Raw genomic sequence first — 23560 nt, 5'->3', positions numbered from 1 at the left:
TTTTTGAAGAATATTGAGAAATAAACTCAATTGCATGATAAAAATTAGAATTGCGAAACTCAGATTTGAGAAATAAGTCCAAATTGTGAGATAAAAAGTATTTTTATCTTTTTAGTTTTTTTTTTATTCCATGGCAAAAACAAGCTTCCAAATGTTTCTGCCATGGAATAAAAACAATTAAAAAGGTAGAATTTTAAAACATAACTAAAATACACAATGAAAGTCAATATATATTGGTTGTGCAGCTTAACTACCTGATAGTTGATAAGAGAGTGTCAAAGCTACTATTCAGAGCTGTCAATTTGACATGTACCCTGCAAGAGAGGCATGCAGATACAGTCAAGCACCATTGAAAGCTATTTGAACGACTGAAATAAACCAGAACGAGCCAACTTACACATTTCACATCTGAAAAATATCAATGATGCATTTGCACATACTGTGCCTATACTGGTATTTAATGAATTGAACATTAAAATTACCATGATTTATATAATTATAAGCAGGACGAATAGTGAAATAAGCAATCGGTTCTTGTGTTTGTGTCAGTGACTAACTATGCTCATGAACTTTGCAAAATCTTTAGGAGAAAACGCAAATTATGAATTGCATTTGCTGGCTTCACACCAGGTGTGCACGCAGAATAAAAGCACCGCTGCGGGTAGACCTCAGATTAGAGTGTGCTGGGAGCAGCAGCTCTATTTTAGGCCTGCGTGCATAGTTAAGTGCAGCTGTCACCAGCCAAACGCTGGTACAGGGAATTCAAAGGCCAACCGAGTAGGAAGCCTGAAGGAAGAGTGTTTGTGTGGAACTGCTTGGCCTGAATGGTGTCGAACAACATACAATACTTCATCATCAATAATTTAATATGATAAAATAAGCAAATCAAGCATCTGAAACATAATTAGACTGAATCATTTAAAATGGGCTTGAAAAGGAAAAAGTCAGCACTGTTATAAGAATGTATGCATATTTCATACAAATAAAAGGACAAAGTAAAGATAAAAGAGAACGGCTTAACGTCTTGCATAGGATCTTTATTGACCATAAACGTACGTAAAGCACATATGAAAGAAAGAGAAAGAAAAGACAGACAACATTTCCCTCAGAGGAACAAATTCACCCTGCATAATCTTCACTCCAGTGTAAAAATATAAATAAAAGTGCACACCAGGTCCCATTTCACACAGGCTGACACACACTACAAAGGGAAAGAAAAGACAATTAGGAAACATATTGTAACTCATTCTTCAAATAAACAATTGTCCCCAAGAACGTGAGATACAGAAATGAAGATTGTTTTGAATATTTAAAAAGCACTAAAATGGAAATTCTGTCATTCCTTCCATGGAAGACCAAAGGAGAAGTTTAGCAGAATATCAGAGCTGCTGTTTCAAACAAAGACATGAGGACCAGGCTGTCGAGTTCCAAAAAAGCTATATATATATATATATATATATATATATATATATATATATATATATATATATATATATATATATATATATATATATATATATATATATATATATATATATAGGGTCCGAAATTAACACCCGCCAAGCGCCAAATGCGGGTAGATTTTCCGTTTGGCGAGTATATCTCAAAAGGCTATCCGCCACAGTGGCGGGTGAATGTTCATACCAAAATAATAAAATTGTCAGCGCGCACGCGCTCTTCTGCCTCCGAGCAGAGAGAGAGAGAGAGAGAGAGCGCGCGAGTGAATGAGCCCCGGCCGCGTGCGCGCACTCACTATTCAGAGCGGACAAGCGTCAAGCTTTCCTGTACTTTTTGACAGAGCTTCTTTGCAGCTCAAGTCGGCGGTGGTGTGTACGTACAGTTAACGCTCTATCTGTTGACGGCGCTGAGGAAAAAGGATATGTGAAGCTGCCGCCACTGGAAGAAGCGGTCGCCCCAAAAAAGCCGTGCAGAGCGTCTTCAGCACTCGCGGATCGTGCATACTCCGCCGCTGGCCAGGCTGCTTCTGCTTTAAGTTACATTTTGGCCGTTCTTTTCTCGATAAAATTAGTTTTCTCATAGCGTTTGCAACGCAATACTCGTTCCCTTATCTCTCATGGAACCGAGGTTACGTAAGTAACTTAACCGAGGACGTTCTGCCTTCCCTTCCACATGAGTCAGGAAACAAAACTGACAAAAAAAAAAAATAATAATTATTTTACCCCAATGATAGTAATATTTCATATATTTTGATCAATATATATAGTTTTTTTTATTTTTTTATTATACATTTCAAATTTTGCTCTGGACAATTTTTTACGTTTGTATTCAACATAATTTGCCTACCTTATAATCTCAATTAAAAGTACTTGAATGAATGTATATGTGACAAAAAAAAAAGGCTGTTTATTATTTTGGCCGGTAAAAAATATGCTTGGCTGGTGGATTTTTTCATCTACCAGTCCCCGTGGCAGGTGAGCCAAAAAGTTAATTTCGGACCCTGTATATATATATATACATATATATATAAATAAATAATAGTATGTAAGTTTTGCACTATATTCAGAGTCTTCTGTAGCTAGCCATATAATAGTTTTGTGCATTTCCTTAGTCTATCTTGACAGCTGTGGTCACCATTCACTTTTATTGAATGGAAGAGAGTAGCTTTGACAATGTGCTATAAATAACTCCACTGAGAAAGTCATGTAGAAGACATGAGGGAGCGAAAAAGATAATTTGGGGGTGAACCAACCCTTTTCAATTTGCAGAGCACAGAGATATCTGAAAATTGCATTAAAGGAGAACTCGGCAACTCTAGCGAACTCTAGTCACTTCTTCGCTGATTTTCCCTTTTGTTGTCGCATGTTTTCCCCACGAGCTCCCCCTACAGCTGTGGTGGGGCGTATATTTCACAACACAGTCGTAAAAAACTCACTTGCGGCGGCCTCCTCCCCTTCTCTACCGCTGCTCATGTGCGTTTGTTTTGATCGGAGCAAGCCAACTGTATCGCGTGGAGCTATGTCTATCGAGGTGGGTAATCTGGTAATACATCATACATGCGTGTGTGTTTATGTCGAATTGCCGTAAAGCGATTTGTGTTTCGCGCTCGTTCTCGTTCTCGCTTCTCACGAGACTTCCAATTTCTATCTTGCCGGGACGGTAGTGAACAAGTTGCAAGGTTGGTTTTCCGCCTGGGAACGCTGGGGGGAGCGGGGAAAGTCACCAATATCACCAGAACAGGTTGTTTAACCATCCAAATGATTTCTAGACAGTTTTATTAAGTTAAAAAAGCTACCAAGTTCTCCTTTAAGAAGATTTAAGGATGTGGTGGCCAAAATGTGAGAAAAAAAAATGATTGTAAGAAATATCACTTCTTCGTAAGAGATCGGCTGGACATCGTCACAAGACAGTGAAAATAAACTTACCATTCACTCAATTTGAACATGATGGTGGCATTATATCTTAAAACCAAGCGCCCTCATGCACTCCTTGTGTGCTTCGATGAGACCTGTGCAGCTTTCTTCTCCCTTTTCAATTATGCTGCAGTGAAGACAATAAAATGTCATTGCTGCACAGTATCTTGCCAAAATGTACAGGATTAGCTAACCTAAAATATAAATTCAGTCATTATTTACCGACCCTCATGTTGCAACAAACCGGTTTGATGTTCACACACACAAGGAGAAAATTTTATACAAGTCAAAAACTAGTTCAGCAGTACTTGAAGTATTGTACAAGTATTACTGACTTCTTTTATGGTGATTTGTATTCTTTTCTAAATTTGAAAACCTTGATTTTCCGTAATTTATTTACTGAGCAGCACAATCCTGTTTCTCTCAGTTTGTGCTTCACAAAGAGTCATGCAGGTTTGGGACAACATGAGAAAAAATATAACAGCATTTAATTTTTATTGTGTAACATCCCTTTAAAGTGTGAACTAATAGACAAAAGTTTCCTCACCAGGCATCTCGTGCTTTCTTGGTCTCAGGACACGCACAGCATGGTTTCAGAGGTTTCTTCTGCTCTGTGCCCTCTATTGCTGGTGAAGCCTCCACACTGGCTGCTGACAGGCTAGACATTTCCACTTGTCTGAGAAAAACAAAAGAGCAGGGGACAATGATTTAGTCCAGCTCTAAACTTAAGTTTCAACACTACGTATTGTGAACAACCAGCAGCGGGCAGCAAACTAGCCACCATATTACAAGTTACATCATGTCCTCTGCTGTTTAACGACTAGTTTCGTTGAAATACAGCTGTTATAACTACATCGCTGTCAAAAATGCTGTGCCTAATCGGAGGTAACAGATATTCAAATCGTGCTGTCAGGTAAGATCAAATAAAAAACAATTTAACTGAAAAACGTTGACTTACTTAATGTAAATGATGAAGAGACTGATGAGCTCACGTGCGTCCTTTCTTACACAACCTGCTGTTGCTGTCAAATTAATAACAGCACAACCCCGTGAACGCGGAAGTATCCCGTAGCTTCCGGGTTACGGTCTTTCATTAAAACAAGCAATAAAACTAATTTAACAACTAAGCTATAGCCATTTATTACCTAAATGTGATTTACAGTTACACATATTAATGGCTAGAACTAAAAATGAAACGCGGTTTTAAAAAACAGGGAATAACAACATGCCAATTGCTGAACAATAAAACAAAATAAAGGTCTTGTGCAGAATAAAAGCCATTTAAAGCTAGCCTATTACTTTATTATTTATTTCATAATTTGCTAACATTTCAGTATTATAATTTTTAATATAAAGGAATAAAATATGTTATGGTTTAATTACATTACATTTAATATCAGATAATTTATGTCAGATGGGTATTATAAAAATACTTATATAAAAAACGAGTCAATATTTGCAGGTAAATCCACCCAACTTTGCTTGACCTTTTTACAACTTAGTTACAATGCAATATGTTCATACTGATACAGCTTCACGGATGGCTTCTGGTAGTGATGGAATTTCTTTTTCTGAGAATTCTTTCAGGTTTGGTGTGAGGGTTAAGGCGCTTTATTTACATAGCAAAAATAAGCAAAAATACAAGAAAACACTCAACCCATGTGCTCAACAAAAGACAAAACCTGTAGTATGAATGTCCATTCCTTGACACTGAAACGAAACACCATGCATTTAGCAGATGAGAGAGTAGGCCTGCCTAAGTGAAGCTGCACTCTCACACAAGGACAGGAAAATACAGCAGTGACAGAACCCTGACAAACTCATCTGTGACAAAACTGTGGCGAATTTATCCTTAACTTCATGTTTATTCAGCACAAACGCACTATATTGGCCTGTGCTGTTTTCGAGAACTGCTCAAAAGTTATTTGACTCTAGACCTGTTTCACACTTTTCACATTCAGCAAACGAGCGGAACTACAAAAGAAATGCAACGGGAGCACATAGAGATTTCTAAAGTGTAAAAGAGATACATCTCTATACAGATAGCAGGTTTTTACTACTTCAGTATTTCCTTTGATTTTCACCTTAAATTTAAAAAATTGTTATCCGGAGTGAGCTTTTGATGACAGACTTAGGCCTATTGTCTAAATGTATTTTACATGAGGTGGATATTGGATAATAAAAATACGTGATTACAGAACCCAATTCTGCCTAATTGTATAATGTAATGTAATGTAATGTAATGTGTAGCAAAACCAGTGATGTTTTGAATGTGTCACTAAGTTTGCAACTTGCGTCAAGTCTGACAGATGTACTTTTTAGATGTGCACTGTAACAGCTTATCTAGCAAAATATTGTGTTTATAACACAAAATAAAATGTCTGTATTGCATTTTCTCTGCATTTTCTGCTAAGTTCAGCACGATATGAGCAGCAGAAATAGAACTTTTCAATCATGACGTGAATTTGTAGGCCAACAGAGAACGCTAACACAGCACGGGTTCCCTCAGGAATTTCTGCTGGGTGTTTAGTATATTTTTGTTTGTATGTCGTGCTTAATTTATGAGTAAAAAATGTGCCTTTTTTTCATTTTTTGCAAAGCTATAGGCTACCTCAAATGTGACATTTGAAAGGGTGTCCGATTAATTACACATAATTTGTCAAGCTTATAATCAGATGTGTAATTAATCAGACAGCATTGTGGTTTTGTAGCAACTTACATTTTTAACCAACATAACAGTTTCAAAACCGTTGCAGTATGACCATGTATAATTTATATAGTTGTAATGTACAGTGTAGTTCGTTTTCAGACATTTTTCCATTATAGGCCTACATATATCAGCTACCTACATTATATATAATTTTATTTGTTTTAAAGTCATTTGGCAAATTGGTTATTAATGATAATAATAATTATATTAGATATAATGGAACCAGTTACTGATTTGATGAATTTATTGACCCACTTGATAACTGAATGCAGTGTGATAGAGTAGCCTACAACAAATGAAGGTGTTTGTTGCCTTCTGAGAATGTAAGATCAGTTACCTGTTACATTACTTGAATACCACTTTGAAATTCAACACTGTATTGTGACTCTCATAAACAGTGCAATACAATACTGTATTCAGTTTAACGGAGATCTAGTGAGCTCCATCATTGCTATGTGGAAAGCTGAAGGTGTCTGTTTTTGATGTAAGCACATTCTCAACAAAAACACAGACCAGTTTTCCCAGATGTACCTATGTTAACCCTTAAACGCATACCTAGTGTCCCGGGAGTATTCCTCTTAGTATTCCTCAATCAATTCATTAAACAATATAACACGAAAAAATAATACAATTATAAAAGAATGCCTGTTTTCCTATTCAATTAAGTAAGTGCAATTCACCTTTATTCCAGATTATGAAGTGACGGTTCGCTCATAGTTACCGCAGGCGAAAAACAAAAGAATAGGAAGTATCATCAGCTAAACTTGAAATGGCTCAGCGATTTACTGCAAAGCAAGTAGGCCTACTGAACGTAATCAAATATTAGTGTCATATTGTCACTTGATGGCTGATCTGGTGAAAAAGCTGTCAGCGATAAAAATATTGATTTTGAAGATGTTGAAAATTATAGTTTTTAGAATATGTTTGTTTGAGGTCGCGAATAGAAGCCCGATGGGAAATGAGCTCTGACGAGGACAGTGATGGTATAAAACATATACTCAAACGGAACCCTGCCATGCTCCAAAAGGTAACAAATATGTTTTCTTCTAGGCTAATTGTTACTCTAATATCAGGAGAGTTGGTAGTCTGGTAGAGAGTCCGGGTCGCTAAAGACCCGAATATGTAATAATGATTGGCAAAAAGTTCATGAATTTAAGGGTTAATCTCTGATTTCTTATAAAGCATAAATGTCTGTAAAAAAAAAAAAAAAAAAAAAAAAAAAAAAAAAGATAAACCTGTATTCTTTCTCTTTTTAGGATAGCAAAATTCTCTGTGCACTTTTATGTGCTCATTAGAAAGAGTCTCTTTGTGGTATCAGTACAGTCATTACACACAATGAGAGTGTAAGTAATTCTATCTCCTCCCATTGTCCGGTTCAATCGGAACCATCTGTCTGGTTCAGATGACAATAGCCTACTTGTGATATTCAAAACCACCTTGTGTCAAAGAACCGCCCTACAGTCCAGATGAGCTGAGCTGATGTGAGCGCGAGGCAGAGATACTGAATAGTTGATGAGACAATAGTTAGTTTGACAGGGGGGGAAGAATGGAAAGTCTGGAACTTATCTCCTTCAACATTCTGGATCGAGCCAGAAAAACTGTGATGGAAAATTACTCTGTGACTGTGCATGTGCGTGCGTGAGAGAGAAAGAAAGAAAGAAAGGGAGCGAGCTTGAAGGCGAAGAAGAAAAGTGGATAATATGGTCAGCATAAAATAAAGTCCAGAAATAAAGTTGTCACAGAGGCTCGGTGAGAGATGTTAGAGGAGCTTCGGTGATTACGGTGCTTAGTCAGGGTCTGGAAATGAAGCGTTTCGCACCTGAGAATCACAGGCGCTTCAGATGGAACGGGTGGAAAAACCTCCTGCTGCCTCAGCTCAACAGACGCTCGCTGTACGTCTACGGCAGTGAGGTGGCCGTGGAGAAGGAGCGCAATAGACAGAAAGAGGGAGACGTGATCGTCATCCATCCCTTCAGTCGTATAAGGTAATGTGCACGTACCATTTTTGGTTCCCCAGAGAACCTTTCAGTGAACACTTCGCAAAGGAACCTTTTTTTCCCTCTTAGTGTGAAGAACATTATAGTGATTTAAATAACATTTATAAAGAACATTTTGTTGCATGAAAAGATTGCATGTATGTTTAAGGTTCTTCATTTAACCACCGATGCCAAAAAAAACCTTTAATACTCCGAAGAGTGTATGTTTAATGGGCAAATAAATGTTTAATAAAATAAAATAAAATATACTGAGTTTTGAAAAAGTAAAACCACATGAAATGCCATGCAAAAAAAAAAAAAAAAATGTATCTCTTTTTTTCTTATTTATACAGGAGTTACTACATCATGTGTATGGTGGCCATAACATTTCTGAATCTAATTGGGATCCCAATGGAGATTGCCTTTCTAGATGGGAACAGTGGAGTAGGTTGGGAGGGTTTTAATGTGTTCTCAGACACTCTATTCCTGATTGACGTTGGGCTTAACTTTCGCATGGGGATCATTAATGAGGACAGCGATGTAAGGACTGGCCCTAGACTTTACATATATCACATTGCTTAAACGTATCCAATGAATCATTCTGTATGTTACACAGGGAGCCATTCTGGACTTGAAAAGCATTCGACAACGGTATCTAAAGAGCTGGTTTATACCTGATATGGTGGCAGCATTTCCAGTTGGTTACATCCTACTTATTGCGGTAATGTGTTTTTTTCTACAATCCTTTGACTGTATTGAAATTACATCACTTCATTTGGAAAACTTGAGTCTTGTGCCCTTTTCATGACAGGATCTACAATACCATGGTGACTCTCCCTCATCCAGAGCAGGCAAAATGATGCGCATCTTGATGTTTGTGAGAATCCTCAGTCTTGTCCGCCTGCTGCGTGTGTCAAGGCTAGTTAGGTTTTTCAATGAGGTGGAGAGAGTAAGTAATGAATAGCTTTGACCATGTGAAACTGATCTCATCTGAACAAAACTGAATTGTTTATAGTGTAAGTGTTTTTATTTCTTTAAATAATCCCTTTGATTTTTATATTGAATCTCTGCCTCATAGGTTTCAAATGCCAACTTGGAGGTGATGAGGGTATTCCTAAGAATCTTGTCATTATTTATGATGATATTCCTGCTGTGCCACTGGAATGGCTGTATTCAGTATTTCGTACCTATGCTTGAGGAATTTCCCTCAGACTGCTGGGTTAGAAGAGAGAATCTAATGGTATGTATCTATGTGGTATGATACAGTATATTCACATAAACAGCGCTCCCACAGTTATGGGAATATAATTGAATTTGAAAATTGAACTTACAAGCCATGGAAAAGTCATGGAAATTAATAATATTTTATAGTCATGAAAAGTTTAATTGTGAAATATATAAATAAAATTCTAGATATGTTCTAGAAAGTATTTCAACGTTTCCAGATATGCTTTAGAGAAATCTCTTAAAATGTTTTTTAAACATTAATTGGTGATGTTGCTGCAATTAGTTATAACAACTCAAAATTTGTTGAGATAACTTAAATATCCAACTTAACTAAACTAAACTTAACATTTTAAGTCAAGCACGAACACATACTTTTTTAAGTTGAAACAACACAATATTTATTTTTCTTATGTTGAATTTTAAGTTGTGATAAATAATCACAGCAATAATTTTTTACAGTGTACATTATCCTGCGTTTTATATGGCTATTGCATACCAAATTCATAAATGTGTCAATATGAAGTATTGATTTGTGTTGAAATTATATTATAATCTTACCTCTTTAAAGCTGAATGCTGCAATAATATTACAGTAATATTAATACTGAGGTCATCGATAACGGAGTTCGTGCTTTGATGCACTAAAAAATAAAAGTTTCAAAGGGGGGATTTCACAGCGGTACCATAGAAAACCATTTTTGGTTCCCCAACAAACCTTTTGGTGAACTGTTCTTAAAAGAACCTTTTTTTCGTATAATGTGAAGAACATTTAAAGAATCTAAAGAACCCTTTACCAATATAAAGAACCTTTTGTCCTGGGGTTCCATCTCATGCCACCTTTAAAATGGCCTCATGCTCTCCTGGAACCAAAAGCATATACTGTGATTGACTGATAAGAACAAGGTATTACAGAGAGCCATACAGTCTATGTGATATTATTTTAGAGCTGTTTTGTGGTTTTAGTGGATAGAATGAATGCATTAATGTCAACTTTTTGTTTTGTGTCATTTGTCAGAACGCCACCGTGGGAGAGAAGTACTCCTTTGGAGTCTTTCGGGCACTCTCTCATATGACTGCAATATCATATGGTTCCTCTGATACACCCACAAGCAAGGAGTATACTTTTGATCAGCCGATTTAGCAATATGCTAATTTTATAATTCAACAATCACAATGCACAATTGATACTTCTTTTAATGCCTGAAGTTTTGTTTTGTTTTTAGATGAGGTTGAGCTGTGGATTGTCATGACTAGCATTGTGTCTGGAGCCATCATGTACACAGTGATGGTTGCCAACACTGCTGCTATGATGTCTGATGTGGACATAACAGCAAGAGCATACAAGAACAAGGTGCAAGAAAAACAAATACCTTGATAAAGCAACATATTAGATGGTTATCATGTGTGCCATTTTCTTATTTGCTTGTTTTTACATAGATAAACCATCTGGAAGATTATATGACTTTCATGAAGCTTCCCAAAGCCCTTCGTATGCGCATCAACAACTACTATCAGGCTCGCTATGGAGGGAAATGGTATGATGAGAAGGATGTCCTGAAGTGGGTGTCCTCATCTCTCAGAGAGGTGCTGCTCACTTGTTGGAATTCATACTCATAGAAGTGATTACTTAAAACAAGCTTGCTTATGTTCTTAATAGTAAAACAGTGTCTTTATAATTTAATGATGATTTGGATGGTTTTATTAGGAGATTCTGCTGACCATGTGCTCGGACCACGTGAGAAAAGTTCCCATTTTCCGGAACCGTGACATAAACTTCATCAATGCCATTCTTCTGGAGCTGCTGTATGAGGTCTTCCAGGCGGGTGACATCATCATCCAGCAGAACGCTCCTGGTGACCGAATGTTCTTCATCGAGCACGGGCAGGTCCTTGTGGAGAATGAGTTTTTCCAGAGGGAACTGTGTGATGGAGACTACTTTGGAGGTTTGACTCGATATATATAAATCTTTGCTTTGTCAATGCAATATCTATTTAGATTATGTACTGTATTCTGTGTTGTAATATAGTCAATGACTTCAAACAGACTCATTGGTAAGATGTTAATTTTAATGTTAAATCATTTCTGTCCTTGCCTTTTCCAGACTCATGCCTCCTAACAAGAGGAAGGCGTTTGGACACAGTACAAGCTCTGACTATCTGTCAGCTCTTTTCCTTGTCAGTGGACACCTTTCATTGTGTTCTGGAGGACTATCCAGACATCAAGAGAGACCTGGAGACATCTCAAGAGGATAAAGACATTTTGTTATGTTGAGAAAGTAAGTTAGTGCTGTTAAATAATGACACATTTTAACTTGTAGCTGATTTAACAGATGCTGGTAACATGGGATAAGATGACCCCCCCCCCCACACACACACCTAAATGTTTCCTCCTGACCATAGATGACACAAAATCTCATCTCAGGACTTTTGATGAATGGATATATAATTTTGTCATTTCATCTACATATCAACATTTGTGAGATTTAGTCAGGTTTTGAGGTTCATAGATCTAATTTTGTGTCTCTGGAAAATAATGATGTATGACATTTTATTATGTTGAATATCAAAGTTTTTTTGTGTCTATTTGTTAATGAGGGGTTTGTGGACACATCATTTTTTTGGGATTTGTGGGGTAAAAGTTAAAGATTTTATTTTGAAGTAAAAAGATACAATTAGACCCCTGAGGTATGATGAAATAATAGATGATTCAATTAAAATATGGGTAATTAAAAATGTAAATATTGATATGTCTGTACATAAGTCATAGAATAATTTTACCTTTCCGATAAATCTATTTTACTGGGATTCTGCTTGGTCTGTCATTGGTTATTCAATTATTATCAACTAATTTGTCAAAAAAATCTATACAGAATAGTTGATTTAGTATTTTACAATAATGATACTGTAAATATATCAGCTCTATACAAATAAATAAATGAAATTGAATTAAAAAGTAATTTATAATTTATAAGTAATGGTTCTTACTTCAGTAACATTTCATCTATCAATTTTGACCATCTTACCCCTCTTTTATTTTACATTTTGTGCTATAACAACTAAATTAAGAAATGTTTCTATTTATTTCCTATAATACTGTTTAAAAGGAAATCCACATTGTTCTTAAGGGGGCATCTTCCCACATTTATACATACTGTATACTAAGTTTGGGGTTGGGAAGCTTTGTTAGTGTTTATGTATTGTTCCAGTCTTCAATGTTACATGATACTTGATACATGATACCTGCAGCTTACTCAGCAAATTTTCCAGATTAAGCTTTGCTTTATTTATTGGATCCTCTCTCTGTATCGGCAAAGATTTCTGGGTGTGGTTTGTGAATATTCTATTCCAGCTGATGGACAAGCGTTTGGAAAATAGGCTTTGTCCAGTTAATAAGGTTTAACTCAGCATCACACAACCACACTGGAATGCAGTTTCTCTGAGAATACTGATAGGAGGATATTCGACTGTTTATAGGCCTCCTTCTCCAGCTCAGTTCCTCCCTCCTGGCTTCTGCTGCTATAGACTATCAGTTTCCAAGTGCCCACAGCAGGATGCACCGTCTCTGCCTCTTTAAGTCTTCCTCGGCCTGTTCTCTGAGGTATCCAGAACAGCGCCCACCGGTGACCTTCATTTCAGTCAGATTAGCTTTCAGCCTACACTCAGCTAATTTTTACATGTTTAAATGTCCCACAAAAGTCAGCAGATTTACCCCAAAAATCAGCGCAGATAATGCACAAATTTGGTCAGGGCCTAGAAATAATCCTCCATATTTTACATTTAATATATATAATATAAAAGTTTTATTTTAAAAAGATGTAAGCTAAACAGGGAACTCTGTCATTACATGTTTTTTTCTTATTTATTTTGTTGTTGTTGTGAAGATCACATTATATTTTTACTTCTCTCAATACAAAATATATATATATATATATATATATATATATATATATATATATATATATATATATTCTACCATATTTAAATCAGGTCCAAAAATCAACAAAGACAGCAGTTTGATAACAGTTAGTCCCCCCTGGCTGTCCATGAGTTAATATATGCATTCAGAAATCTCTGTGGGCATTCAAAGAGAAAGTTTCATTAGTCATATGTATTAAAGTTACTCACACAGATTTAGAGGAACAAGTATTAAAGTTTAGAAGTCTCTCTTCTGTCAAGAAAATATAAAACATGAATTAATAAAGAACATAAAGACTTTAAATCATGAATTAGTTGTTCCTGAGTTTTTTCCACATCAAAATGATTTAGAATGCAATCAATACATTTTTCATGGTGTGTAATGTTCAATTATTTAATTTGACCTCTATTTATTACAAGTGCTTTTTAAATAAATGGAAAGACTCAGTTCATTTAGTAATTATAATCCAGATGAACAGTAAATGTAATTTAAAAGAATGAGGTGTCCAGAAATTAAACAAAGCATACAGAACCCTGAGGAGATATCCTGTCATGACTATTGTGTTAATGTAGGGGGGAATAAAGGCGCTGAAGCTCCTGTATTTGAAGTCTGGGGCACATTAAAAGGATGAATGAAACTAAACGGTTTGTGCGTCCAGTGTTAACTGAGGATTAGGTCATTGGTTACACAATAATATATCAAAAATTATAAATCTGTAGCAGGGTTCTCAAGTTTTATCAAAAGCTTGGAGATCATGCGGTTGGGGGATGAGCCCTAATGGATCAATATTGATCTGTTAACCACACACTGGCAAAAATAAAAATGCTGACCAGACAGTTGAAGGCACCCATTGACTTCCATAGTAGGAAAAAAAAAAAATACTGAAGTCGATGGGTGATGCCTTCATTTATCTGATTACCCGCATTCTTCAAAATATCTTTTTTTGTTTTCACCAAAACAAAGAAACTCATGCAAATTTGGAACAACTTGAGGGTGAGAGTGAGGCAAAGTAATGACAAAATTTTCACTTTTGGGTGAACTATCTTTTTAACATTATTCGCGTAGAATGACTCTGCAAAACATCACTGGGTGGCAGTAATGAGTGCCATTGTGTTTGGATGTGCGTAAAGTCTAACGAGTCAGTCAAAACGAACCCGGATGTGCCGCGAAATTTGAAACTACAGTTCAGAGGTGTTTTTATATGTTGCTTTCTGGATCTAGTTCATTAAACCACAGTACTTCTGTTAAGGTATTATTCGTTGTCGGTTATCGTGTGTTTCTTAAATGAATGTGTTCTAGACAGTAGCTTCCTTGTGTTTAGTTATTAACTTTACTTGTTATTGTGCCGTAACGTTATAGCCGTACAATCCAAAACAGTTACAGTTTATTGTTTATTTATGCAGAAAAAAATACCGGTATTTTTATGTTAATATTTTAAATATAATACTACTATTTGATTTTGATATTTGATTCAATTTTCTTATTATTACTAGTTATTAATTGTCATTTCAGTTTGACATTAAGCATGAATCCTTCCGAGCGTTTCTTTGCAAAGCTTCGGAAACTGACTGTTTATCTGGAGACTGAAAGCAACAATCTCCTGCAAACAAGTCAGAACCTCAAAGACGACGATGGTAAATTGGCAGTAAATGTTTTATAGTTATTAGTGATAAAATGATCAGGTCATAATTTTGCATCCATTGACCGTTATCTGTGGTTGTTCAGAGGATGAAGAGAATGGGGCTCAAGCACTGTATCAGCTGCACTCTGAAGTCAGGACACTGAAGGTATGTGTATGCTGCTCACTTATAGTCCATGATTTTAGTGTATTTTTAAATATGGGCTACATTTGTCACAAAATCATATGCAGCGGCAAGTTCAAGATCAGGTTGCTACACATGATACAACAAGTACTGAGCTGAGGAGCTTCATCAGAAGATGCTTGGTGCTGAAGCAGAGGACCACAGAAGACATAGACAGGCTGAAGAAACACTATGAGAAGTATGGCTACAGACCACGAATGGCAAGACAGGGGTGTATAGGTAAATGTTTATCACATCTGAGAACGTTAACATCCCAATGCTGCCTCTGCTTGGATTTTATAGCAATTATCTCTATTTAATGATTAAAATTGAATCAGTTTAGGCTTTGCTACAATTCATGTATATGTCAATGGAAATGTTGCTCACTTTTCTAGAGATTAATGGTACAAAAGAGACAAAGGAGCAAGCAGAGAAAGATGCAGCACAGGAAGATGAAGGAATGAGAGAAGGGGTTTGTGAAGATGCTCAGCAGTCAGAGACGCCTGAGAAGATGCCACCACCCGTTGACCAGCTGCGGACACCAAAGCTCTCCGATTTTGGTCTGTCTGCACTTCAATTCCAAAAAGTGCTTGGTGAAGCAGAGCAGTCTCTCAGCGCCGCTCCTGTCCCGGCCGTGGCTCTGTCACCACCACCGTTTGTCATGAACATGCATCCACTGCAGCCAAAGACACCCAAGTGCTCTCTGAGTATGGAGGAAGATGCTCCGACCCCAAGACTCGAGGACTTCGGCATCTCTGAGTACACCATGTGCTGGAACAATGATTTTACCATGGATTTGTTCAACAAGAAACCACCAAAGACCTGCAGGTATGCTGCTTACTGTGTCTGGTTGTGAATGCAAAATCACAAGCATGTTTGTCTTCTGAAAAGACTAAATATGCCACTTGGAAAATGTGCTTGAAATTTTAAAGTCACTAAATTCAGCTTCATGGGTGGATTTAATGCTGTCTAAGTTGAATTTACATCTTTAGGAGCAAGAAAGTTGCTAGGATCTTTACAACCTTATGACATTTTGCTGACATAATCTAACAGATCTCTGCGTATTTCTGTACCAGCTGTTATACATACATTGTATATACACACATACAATATACACTATTTTTTATGATTTTGTAAGAAGTCTCGGTAACTATTTTAAGGTGTCTCTGTATTATACATTTAAGTAGTGAGCAATATTAAGTAACTACATGTCCATACTATAAGGTTAGGATTAGGGTTTGGTTAAGGGTTAGTTGCATGTAATTATGTATAATTTATAGTTATATTACTATAGTAACTACTTGTAACATGTTTAACAAAGACACTGTAAAATAAAGTGTTACTGAATGCTAACCGAGGCTGCATTTTATTAAAAATACAGTAAAAAAAAAAAATATATATATATATATATATATATATATATATATATATATATATATTATATTGTTTCAAATAACTGTTTTTTATTTCAATATATTATAAAATGTAATTTATTCCTGTGATCAAAGCTGAATTTTCAGCATCATTACTCCAGTCTTTGGTGTCACATGATCATCATTCTAATATGCTGATTTTGTGCTCAAGAAACATTTATTATGCTTAATATTTTTGTGGATTTTTTCAGGATTCTTTGATGAATATAAGGTTCAAAAGAACAGCATTTATATATAAATAAATATTTTGTAACATAATAAATTTGTTTATTGTAACTTTTGATCAATTTAATTTGCCTTTGTTGAAAAAGTTGTCCTTTTTTTTATCTTACTGCTGCCAAATTTGGAATGGTAGTGCAGTAATATGTGTGTGTTTTGTGTCTTTCACAGTGAAAGAACTCCGTCTTCTGTGCCTAACAAAGGTGTCGCCAATGGTAAATCATTTAGACTTTTTGCATGAATATAATTTTTTTTAATATTAAGATTAGTAGTTAACCTATATGGTTGTTTGAATAATTGATTCTTTGAATATTACATTTGGGCCTGGTTTTACAGACAGGGTTTAGATTAAGCCTTAATTCAATAAGGACATTTAAGTAGCTTTTATAAACGTGTTTTAGAAAAGAAAAACATTATATGTCAGTGCCATTGTTTTACACCAAGTGCATCTTGAGGCAAAACAATGGCACTGACATATTTTAAGATATGTCATATTTTAAGATATGTCAGTGCAAGTTCATTTCATTTAAGACGGCTCAAACATGCAGACTAGGCTTAAGCCTTGTTGGCTATTTATATTCGCTCTAATGTTTCTTATTGATTTGCATGTTTGTGTTTAAATATTTCAGAGAGTCTGGAATCCCCAGAGCCTCCTGTGTTTTGCACCCCAGGATTTAAGATTGAGAAGCACCGCAACCCGTCCTCTCCACCACTGAAAGAAAGGAATGATCTCGATTCTCCTCCTCGCCCTAATAACTGTCCTTCTACCCCAGAGCTCCCTGCATTTGAGACACCTTTTGTCAGCAAGCTAATAAAAAAGGTGTGATGTGCCCCTTTACTCAATACCTTTGTTACTGATGTGAAAATCTGCCTCAAGAGACTTTTATTACATTAAACCCTGATCACATACAATACCTGTCAAAATGTGTAATGGTTTCACTTATTCACTGCAATTACTGTTTCACAGGACGAAAAGCAGGAAGAAAGCGAGAGGCACAGCGGATCACAGAAGGACAGCTTTCACCTACCAAATCTCTCAAACACTAACAGAGCTCCTTCGTTTGACGCTCCAGAGATGCCAAAAGTGCTACGTTACGAGGATGAGGCGATGCCAGAGATCCCTTCCCTGCAGTCACTTTTTGGGAGTTCTCTTGCTTTTGTAAGCAATCATGTTTTAAATATATTTTAATCATTATACCCTAGATTTCATGCTTAACCTTATAAATGTATTGGTTTCTAGTTTCATTTATTGAGATGCAGATAATGCTTTCCCTTCCATCAACTCTGAACAGAAAAATGCATCTGGTGAAAGTCTCTCTGGGATGAAGATGGGTGCAGGCAATGTGTTAGAGCTGAAACAAACCCCTGTCACAAGGCCTGAAGATGGCTCCAGTCAGGATTGGTGCCTTGCAACTCCAAAAGTCAGAGTGAAGTTTCCCACAGAGCCATGCACACCAGAGATGCCAGATATAAGTTCAGTCACTCAGGATATCTTAAAAGTGAGTCAATACAACCTTGTAATGCTGAAATTGCTATTGCAAATTGGACTTTTGTCAAAGAAAACATTTCAAATATGGTTAATTTTTTATTTTCCTCCCCCTCTTTTAGCTTGTGGCTCAGTGCAAATCTTAAGCGGTCACCACTGGATCTGTGCTGCAGACCTTTAAGTCTAGCTTTCAAAAAGTGACATGAAGAGGAGAACAGCAGATTGCTTTCATAACACCATGACTCTATTGACTTATTTTTTGATAAGTGCAAAACACTTAAGGAGGTTTTTAAATAATACTTAATAAAGAGAATTTAAAATGATGGCATTGGTGGTTATTCAAAAGGACATTGGAATGAGTTAACACTTATCAGAGAACTATATAAATACAATTATCCAGGTCCTTATGTACATTTCTGTAAATGTGCAGAGTAATGTAGTAAGTAACCCTTTCAGTAATGTGGGGAAACAGCTGTAGCACAAATGCCACATATTATCGGATTATTACACTATTTCCAGACTAGTTTGCAAATGATGCAAGATGGACAAAATGCAGAAAAGCCAAACATTTGACTCCATAATTTAAAATTATGTAGGTCATTTTGTTGAAGTTTAGCTTTGTGTCTATGAAAACCTAAAACTAACAGGTTAATTCTGAATGTGAAACCAAAGTATTTTGTTCACACAATCAGTTTCTTTTAATTAAAATCCGTTTATAAATGTTTAGACCAGAGACAAGATACTGGAAAAAGAAAATTTATTCAACATTTTATGGGAATCATGGTAACAGGGCTAAAACTTAAAAGGTAGACCTTGTATAAAACCCCATGGAAAAATGTAAATTATGAAAAAAAAAAAATCTATATAACTTCCAATCCCCAATATCTACCCAATCCTGCTGCCGAAGATGGACCTTCCTGCAGAGTTTAGTTCTGACTTCACAAACAGATGATCAGAGTCTTGAGGTTCACCTGAAAAGCACAGGCAAGGATTGAACTAAACTCTGTAGGAAGGCAGATTTCTGGAATTCTCCCTCTGTTTAAATGCAAGCAAGTCTTGTTTCAGGAGGGTCAGTAGGGTCTCATGCGTCCTTGGAGAGGTGGTGCACGGTTCGGCGGAGTGATCGCGATGTCAAGGTAATCTCCAATCTGAAAGCGCTGAGACTGAAGCGTCATGGAGTCATCTGCACCTTTGCGTCCTGAAACCGTATTGCCAATCTCTTTAACCCTACAACAAAAGCCAGCCAGGTTACTCAAAATTCACAATTACAAATCTAAACTGACCAAGCTACATATAATGCCCCCGTATACATTACCTGTAGATTTGTCGTTTAGGGTCTGGGTAAACAATGGCAAACCCAAAATGTGTGCCTTTCTTTCTAGCTTCTGGATAGACTTCCTTCACCAGGCTTGTCAGTTCTTTCAAAGTAGCATCCATCCTGTAACCCATGCAGATACAATTCTGAATCATACAGTTTATTTAAAAAAAAAATAAAAAATCCAAGTTTTATAATAAGACATACCAGGTGTATATCTGAAGCTCACTAGATGGTACATTCCCCCGGGCAAACTCGTCCATGCGATGGTGCCTTCCATTGTTGGTAGTGAACACTCTCAGGAGAAGTGGGCATGTCTGTGGGACAACAGACACATGCAGAAATAAATAACAGACTCCACCGGAACACAATCCACAGACGAGTATGTGCATTTATTCAATATTGACAACAATATTTATGTCTTAAATTCCGTGACTGTAGTACAGACGGAGTAAAATGCGTTTGTCACATCTTTAGTTAATGTTATATAAGTTACTTAATATTTTAATGTTATTTTTTTATATTAAATGCTATACACATTTTTAAGGTACGATTTGTAATATACTATGGTGCAACTACACATTTCAGTATCATATAATATGCTATATACCTCAATTTTTACTAGTTAAATTTACAAATTAGCTTAGCATGCAAGACGCGTCGTTTGTACACGAATTTTTGCGCAACTGACGAACAGAAGCAACGAAAAACTAACCTTTTCTCTGTCCACTGGCTTTTCTGGCTCTTTTTTGATTTCTTCTTGTGTAACCCTCGATTCTACTGCCATTTTACTCCAATTTCTTTGGAAAATCACCGATGAATCGCTGTTCACAACGCCTGTTAGTAATGAGCGATCGCGGCGCAGTGGGATGATATCACCACAGCAGTGACTGGGAACACCAATCACAGCCAACCGACGACAACCAGCGAAATGACGACACACTCGCGTCGTCTACGCAACTCCCACCGCCATTTTGGGAGTCAGATTGTAAATATTACTAGAGACGAAAAGCAAATACGTCCACAAATTCGGTGGCCTTAATATGGTTCACACGTGCGTAGTGGCCGGGTGTCGAAACAGGAGGACTCCTGGGACCACATTATCCTTCTACAGGTTTCCACGGGACCCGGAGCGGAAGCAGCGCTGGATCGCTGCCGTGAATCGTGAAGGGTGGGTGCCAAATGAGGGCAGTAGACTCTGCAGCACTCACTTCATTTCAGGTATGTTAAATAGGATGTGATGGATATTGTATTGTTTTTTTTTTTTTTTGCAGGGATAATGCACATCGCTGGGGTGAATGTAGATATTTCTGGTAGTGGGGGAATATGTTTTTATATTTGCAACGCCCATGTATGATGTAGATAGAGGGGCATCATGTTAACTTTACCATTTTGATACACTTTGGGGTTAGGGTTAAAATGAAAAATCTGCACTATGTTTCTTAGGCTTTAACCCTCTGGCATACCCCACTTAGGAATCAGAACAGAAATGCTTTGTTCTAGGTATAAAGCACTAGTCTAGGTTTGCAATATGATGAAAAAAATGATTATTGAAAATAAATGTATTTGTTGTTCCATTTACAGGAAAACAAGTGAAAAATCCTCGATCCCCAGACTATGTTCCTTCGGTTTTCACTTCAGCGCCACTGTCGCCAAATACGAAAGAAGCAAGTGCCTGTGAAATGTATGATAAACAAGAGGCACAAGTGGAGGCAGCCAATGCTTTGCTCTTCCTGCAAGGACAAGGGCGTTTCTTGGAGGATCGTGGCCAGATGAGAAGTCAAGACGAGCCAGAGAGTATTTCCTCTTCACTAAGTAGTTGTGATGAAGAGGATGATAAGACTGAAGATGGCATAGAAGAAGAAATCTCACTGACAAGTGTAAACCAAAGAGGAAGTCCAGTGCAAAGCATTCCCTCTGAATATGAGTCCAGTCTTGAGGCTCTTAAGAAAGAGAATATGGAGCTGAGGGAATCGATAGAAAAGATGTCTCTCACTGAGGCGTCCTTCAAAAATGATCCAGAAAAGGTTCGGTTTTATACAGGATTGCCAAACTACTTTGTGTTCGAGACGGTGATGTTGCTTCTCGTGCCACACATGAAAGGGGACAAAAATGCGAAACTCTCAAAATTCCAACAACTGCTTCTGACTCTCATGCGACTCAGGCTTGATCTTAGAAACCAAGACTTGGCCTATCGTTTTGGGGTCAAGGTTGCCACAGTGACCAAGACTGTCCACCGGATTATTAATATAATGTTCACCACCCTCGTGCCCACTGCTGTTTTTTGGCCATCTAGAGTAGAGCTCAGAAAAAACCTACCTGCAGCTTTGCGTTGCACATACCCAGACTGTGCAGTGATCATTGACTGCTTTAGGGTGTCTCTGGAAAAAGCTATCTGTGTGGATGTAAACCAAGAGGTTGCGTCTACAGCATTGACTGTCCCAGCTCAGTCCACGGTGAATGAGCTTAAATATGTGATAGGTGTTGCTCCTCAGGGTGTGGTCACATTTGTCTCGAGGGGATCGCCGGGTCACGTCAGCGACAAGCATTTAGTCGAGGGTTCTGGCCTTCTCTGTAAGCTCCTGCCCGGTGATGTTGTTCTGGCCGAGCATGATTTTGACATTGGGGGCTTGGTAGGAGCTTGCAAAGCCGAACTCAAAATCACTAGTTGCAGTTACAATGAAAATAGTCAAAGTGGAGAAGATTTTTCACTGGTGGGTGCTCTTTCAGATAAAATGAATGTTCATAGGCATGTTGGGAATGTAATAGACATGGTCAAAAGAAGATATTGTATGTTGACCGGACCTGTGGAGAGTCCCTTTACAGTCATAGAACGCACTTCCAATGTGAGCACTTTTGATAAGATAGTGCAGGTTGCTTGTGCCTTGAATAATCTGTGTATTTCTGCTGCACCCCTGGAATGATTGCTCATGTTCGCCACACTTTTTGCAAGAGCGACTTTTACCTGTACAATGGCTGAATGCACCTTTATTGTTTCCCCATTTCTACAGAAGAGAATAGATTTTCTGCTGTTAAAAGAGGGATGAGAACATTTATGCAACCTAAGGACCAGTTTATACCAAACATATTCATCAGGCACTGTTCACTGGATGACTTTCTCTCTAGTCTTGAGCTAACTTTTGTTCATGCTTTGGTTTGATAGAGACATTCCATCCATAGCTTAACTTTAAGTTGCTATTGTTGTGAGTGGAGCTTGTATGCTGAGAATGTAAAATATGCAAGGCACCGAAGAAGGCGTCTCAGTCGGAGACAGTTATAGTCATGTGTATTGTGACATCAGCTGCCCTTAGTTCCAGTGCCTTTGTCCATGTGAGGCCTATACCATTATTTTTTTTGCTTCTGTACAGATATACACTATATTTTTGAATTAATCCAGCAGTACTTTGTTCTTTCCTTCTGATGATGCCTTGTCATTCTACCATGTAATGTGATTATGTAAGTACCACAAAATTACAGTTCAGTTGTTAGCATTGCTATATGATCATTGTTTTAAATCAACTCTAATAACATTTAGAATTATATATTCACTCTGAATATATACCATTGCACATGTTTCAGTACTGTACCCCGGCTATCTCTTAACTGTGTGTCTCTCTCTGTGTGTGTTCCATTTATTTATGTTATGGTTTGTGAAGACAATACTTGTGTTGAATATTCCATTTTACTTATACATTCTATGTGTAAAGTTCACCAACACAACTGTAATCATCAAAATGAAGCATCCTGTTGTATAACATGTATGAAAATGTCTCCATAAAATTTTGAGTATTTGTAATTGGAACTGGTATTTTGTTACTCTTCAAGGCATAGTTCACCCAAAATTGAAAGTTCTGTCATCATTTACACAAAGAATTTATTTTAACAATATATTTTGAAAAATTGTGGTAACCATACAGTTGATGGGCCCCATAGGATTTTTTTTTCTTTCTCCATACTATTTTTGGGTGAACTATCCTTTTCCGTTTCTTTATTCTCATGAATTTCTAATTTATTACACAAAAACAACAAGATAAGCTACAGATATTTTTCTTCTTCTTCTTCTAATTTTGCAGTACTTTTTAGGTAATTGACATGAAATTGTCCTGT

General features: G+C 37.0%; 5 protein-coding genes across 6 annotated transcripts; 3 read left to right on the top strand and 2 right to left on the bottom strand.

The window, feature by feature from the left end:
* Nucleotides 1-1016: 1016 nt before the first annotated feature.
* cox17 (cytochrome c oxidase copper chaperone COX17) lies at nt 1017-4445 on the bottom strand. Its single transcript, XM_081367980.1, has 4 exons — nt 4330-4445; nt 3919-4047; nt 3384-3498; nt 1017-1201 (listed from the first exon to the last, which is right to left on the bottom strand). The coding sequence occupies exons 2-3, from the start codon at nt 4035-4037 to the stop codon at nt 3414-3416; spliced, it is 204 nt and encodes a 67-aa protein (XP_081224106.1). The 5' UTR covers nt 4038-4047; nt 4330-4445; the 3' UTR covers nt 1017-1201; nt 3384-3413.
* A 3095-nt stretch (nt 4446-7540) lies between these two features.
* LOC308692072 (potassium/sodium hyperpolarization-activated cyclic nucleotide-gated channel 1-like) lies at nt 7541-12230 on the top strand. The gene is made up of 10 exons (XM_081367776.1): nt 7541-8066; nt 8411-8597; nt 8674-8778; nt 8869-9006; nt 9136-9297; nt 10299-10392; nt 10507-10634; nt 10721-10867; nt 10989-11226; nt 11385-12230. The coding sequence occupies exons 1-10, from the start codon at nt 7885-7887 to the stop codon at nt 11552-11554; spliced, it is 1551 nt and encodes a 516-aa protein (XP_081223902.1). The 5' UTR covers nt 7541-7884; the 3' UTR covers nt 11555-12230.
* Nucleotides 12231-14292: 2062 nt separating this feature from the next.
* Nucleotides 14293-18454, top strand: ska3 (spindle and kinetochore associated complex subunit 3). Of its 2 annotated transcripts, none has more exons than XM_081368063.1 (10): nt 14293-14447; nt 14711-14832; nt 14924-14985; nt 15069-15240; nt 15396-15828; nt 16824-16867; nt 17282-17472; nt 17620-17811; nt 17945-18151; nt 18261-18454. In XM_081368063.1, the coding sequence occupies exons 2-10, from the start codon at nt 14724-14726 to the stop codon at nt 18282-18284; spliced, it is 1434 nt and encodes a 477-aa protein (XP_081224189.1). In that variant the 5' UTR covers nt 14293-14447; nt 14711-14723; the 3' UTR covers nt 18285-18454. The 2 variants fall into 2 exon arrangements, with proteins under 2 accessions (XP_081224189.1, XP_081224190.1); XM_081368064.1 differs by having other exon boundaries at nt 14341-14389.
* Nucleotides 18455-18878: 424 nt separating this feature from the next.
* sap18 (Sin3A-associated protein) lies at nt 18879-20339 on the bottom strand. Its single transcript, XM_081368058.1, has 4 exons — nt 20169-20339; nt 19661-19770; nt 19454-19576; nt 18879-19365 (listed from the first exon to the last, which is right to left on the bottom strand). The coding sequence occupies exons 1-4, from the start codon at nt 20238-20240 to the stop codon at nt 19209-19211; spliced, it is 462 nt and encodes a 153-aa protein (XP_081224184.1). The 5' UTR covers nt 20241-20339; the 3' UTR covers nt 18879-19208.
* On the top strand, nt 20298-23258 carry LOC308692230 (uncharacterized protein). Its single transcript, XM_081368057.1, has 2 exons — nt 20298-20674; nt 21038-23258. Exons 1-2 carry the CDS (start codon nt 20497-20499, stop codon nt 22375-22377), a joined length of 1518 nt encoding a protein of 505 aa, XP_081224183.1. The 5' UTR covers nt 20298-20496; the 3' UTR covers nt 22378-23258.
* Nucleotides 23259-23560: the final 302 nt, after the last annotated feature.

The sequence above is a fragment of the Scardinius erythrophthalmus genome (assembly GCF_964197995.2).
Source record: "Scardinius erythrophthalmus genome assembly, chromosome: 6".
In the NCBI taxonomy this organism is placed as follows: domain Eukaryota; kingdom Metazoa; phylum Chordata; class Actinopteri; order Cypriniformes; family Leuciscidae; genus Scardinius; species Scardinius erythrophthalmus.
Note: the sequence above shows the minus strand (reverse complement) of the source record. Positions and strands in the feature narration are given on the sequence as shown.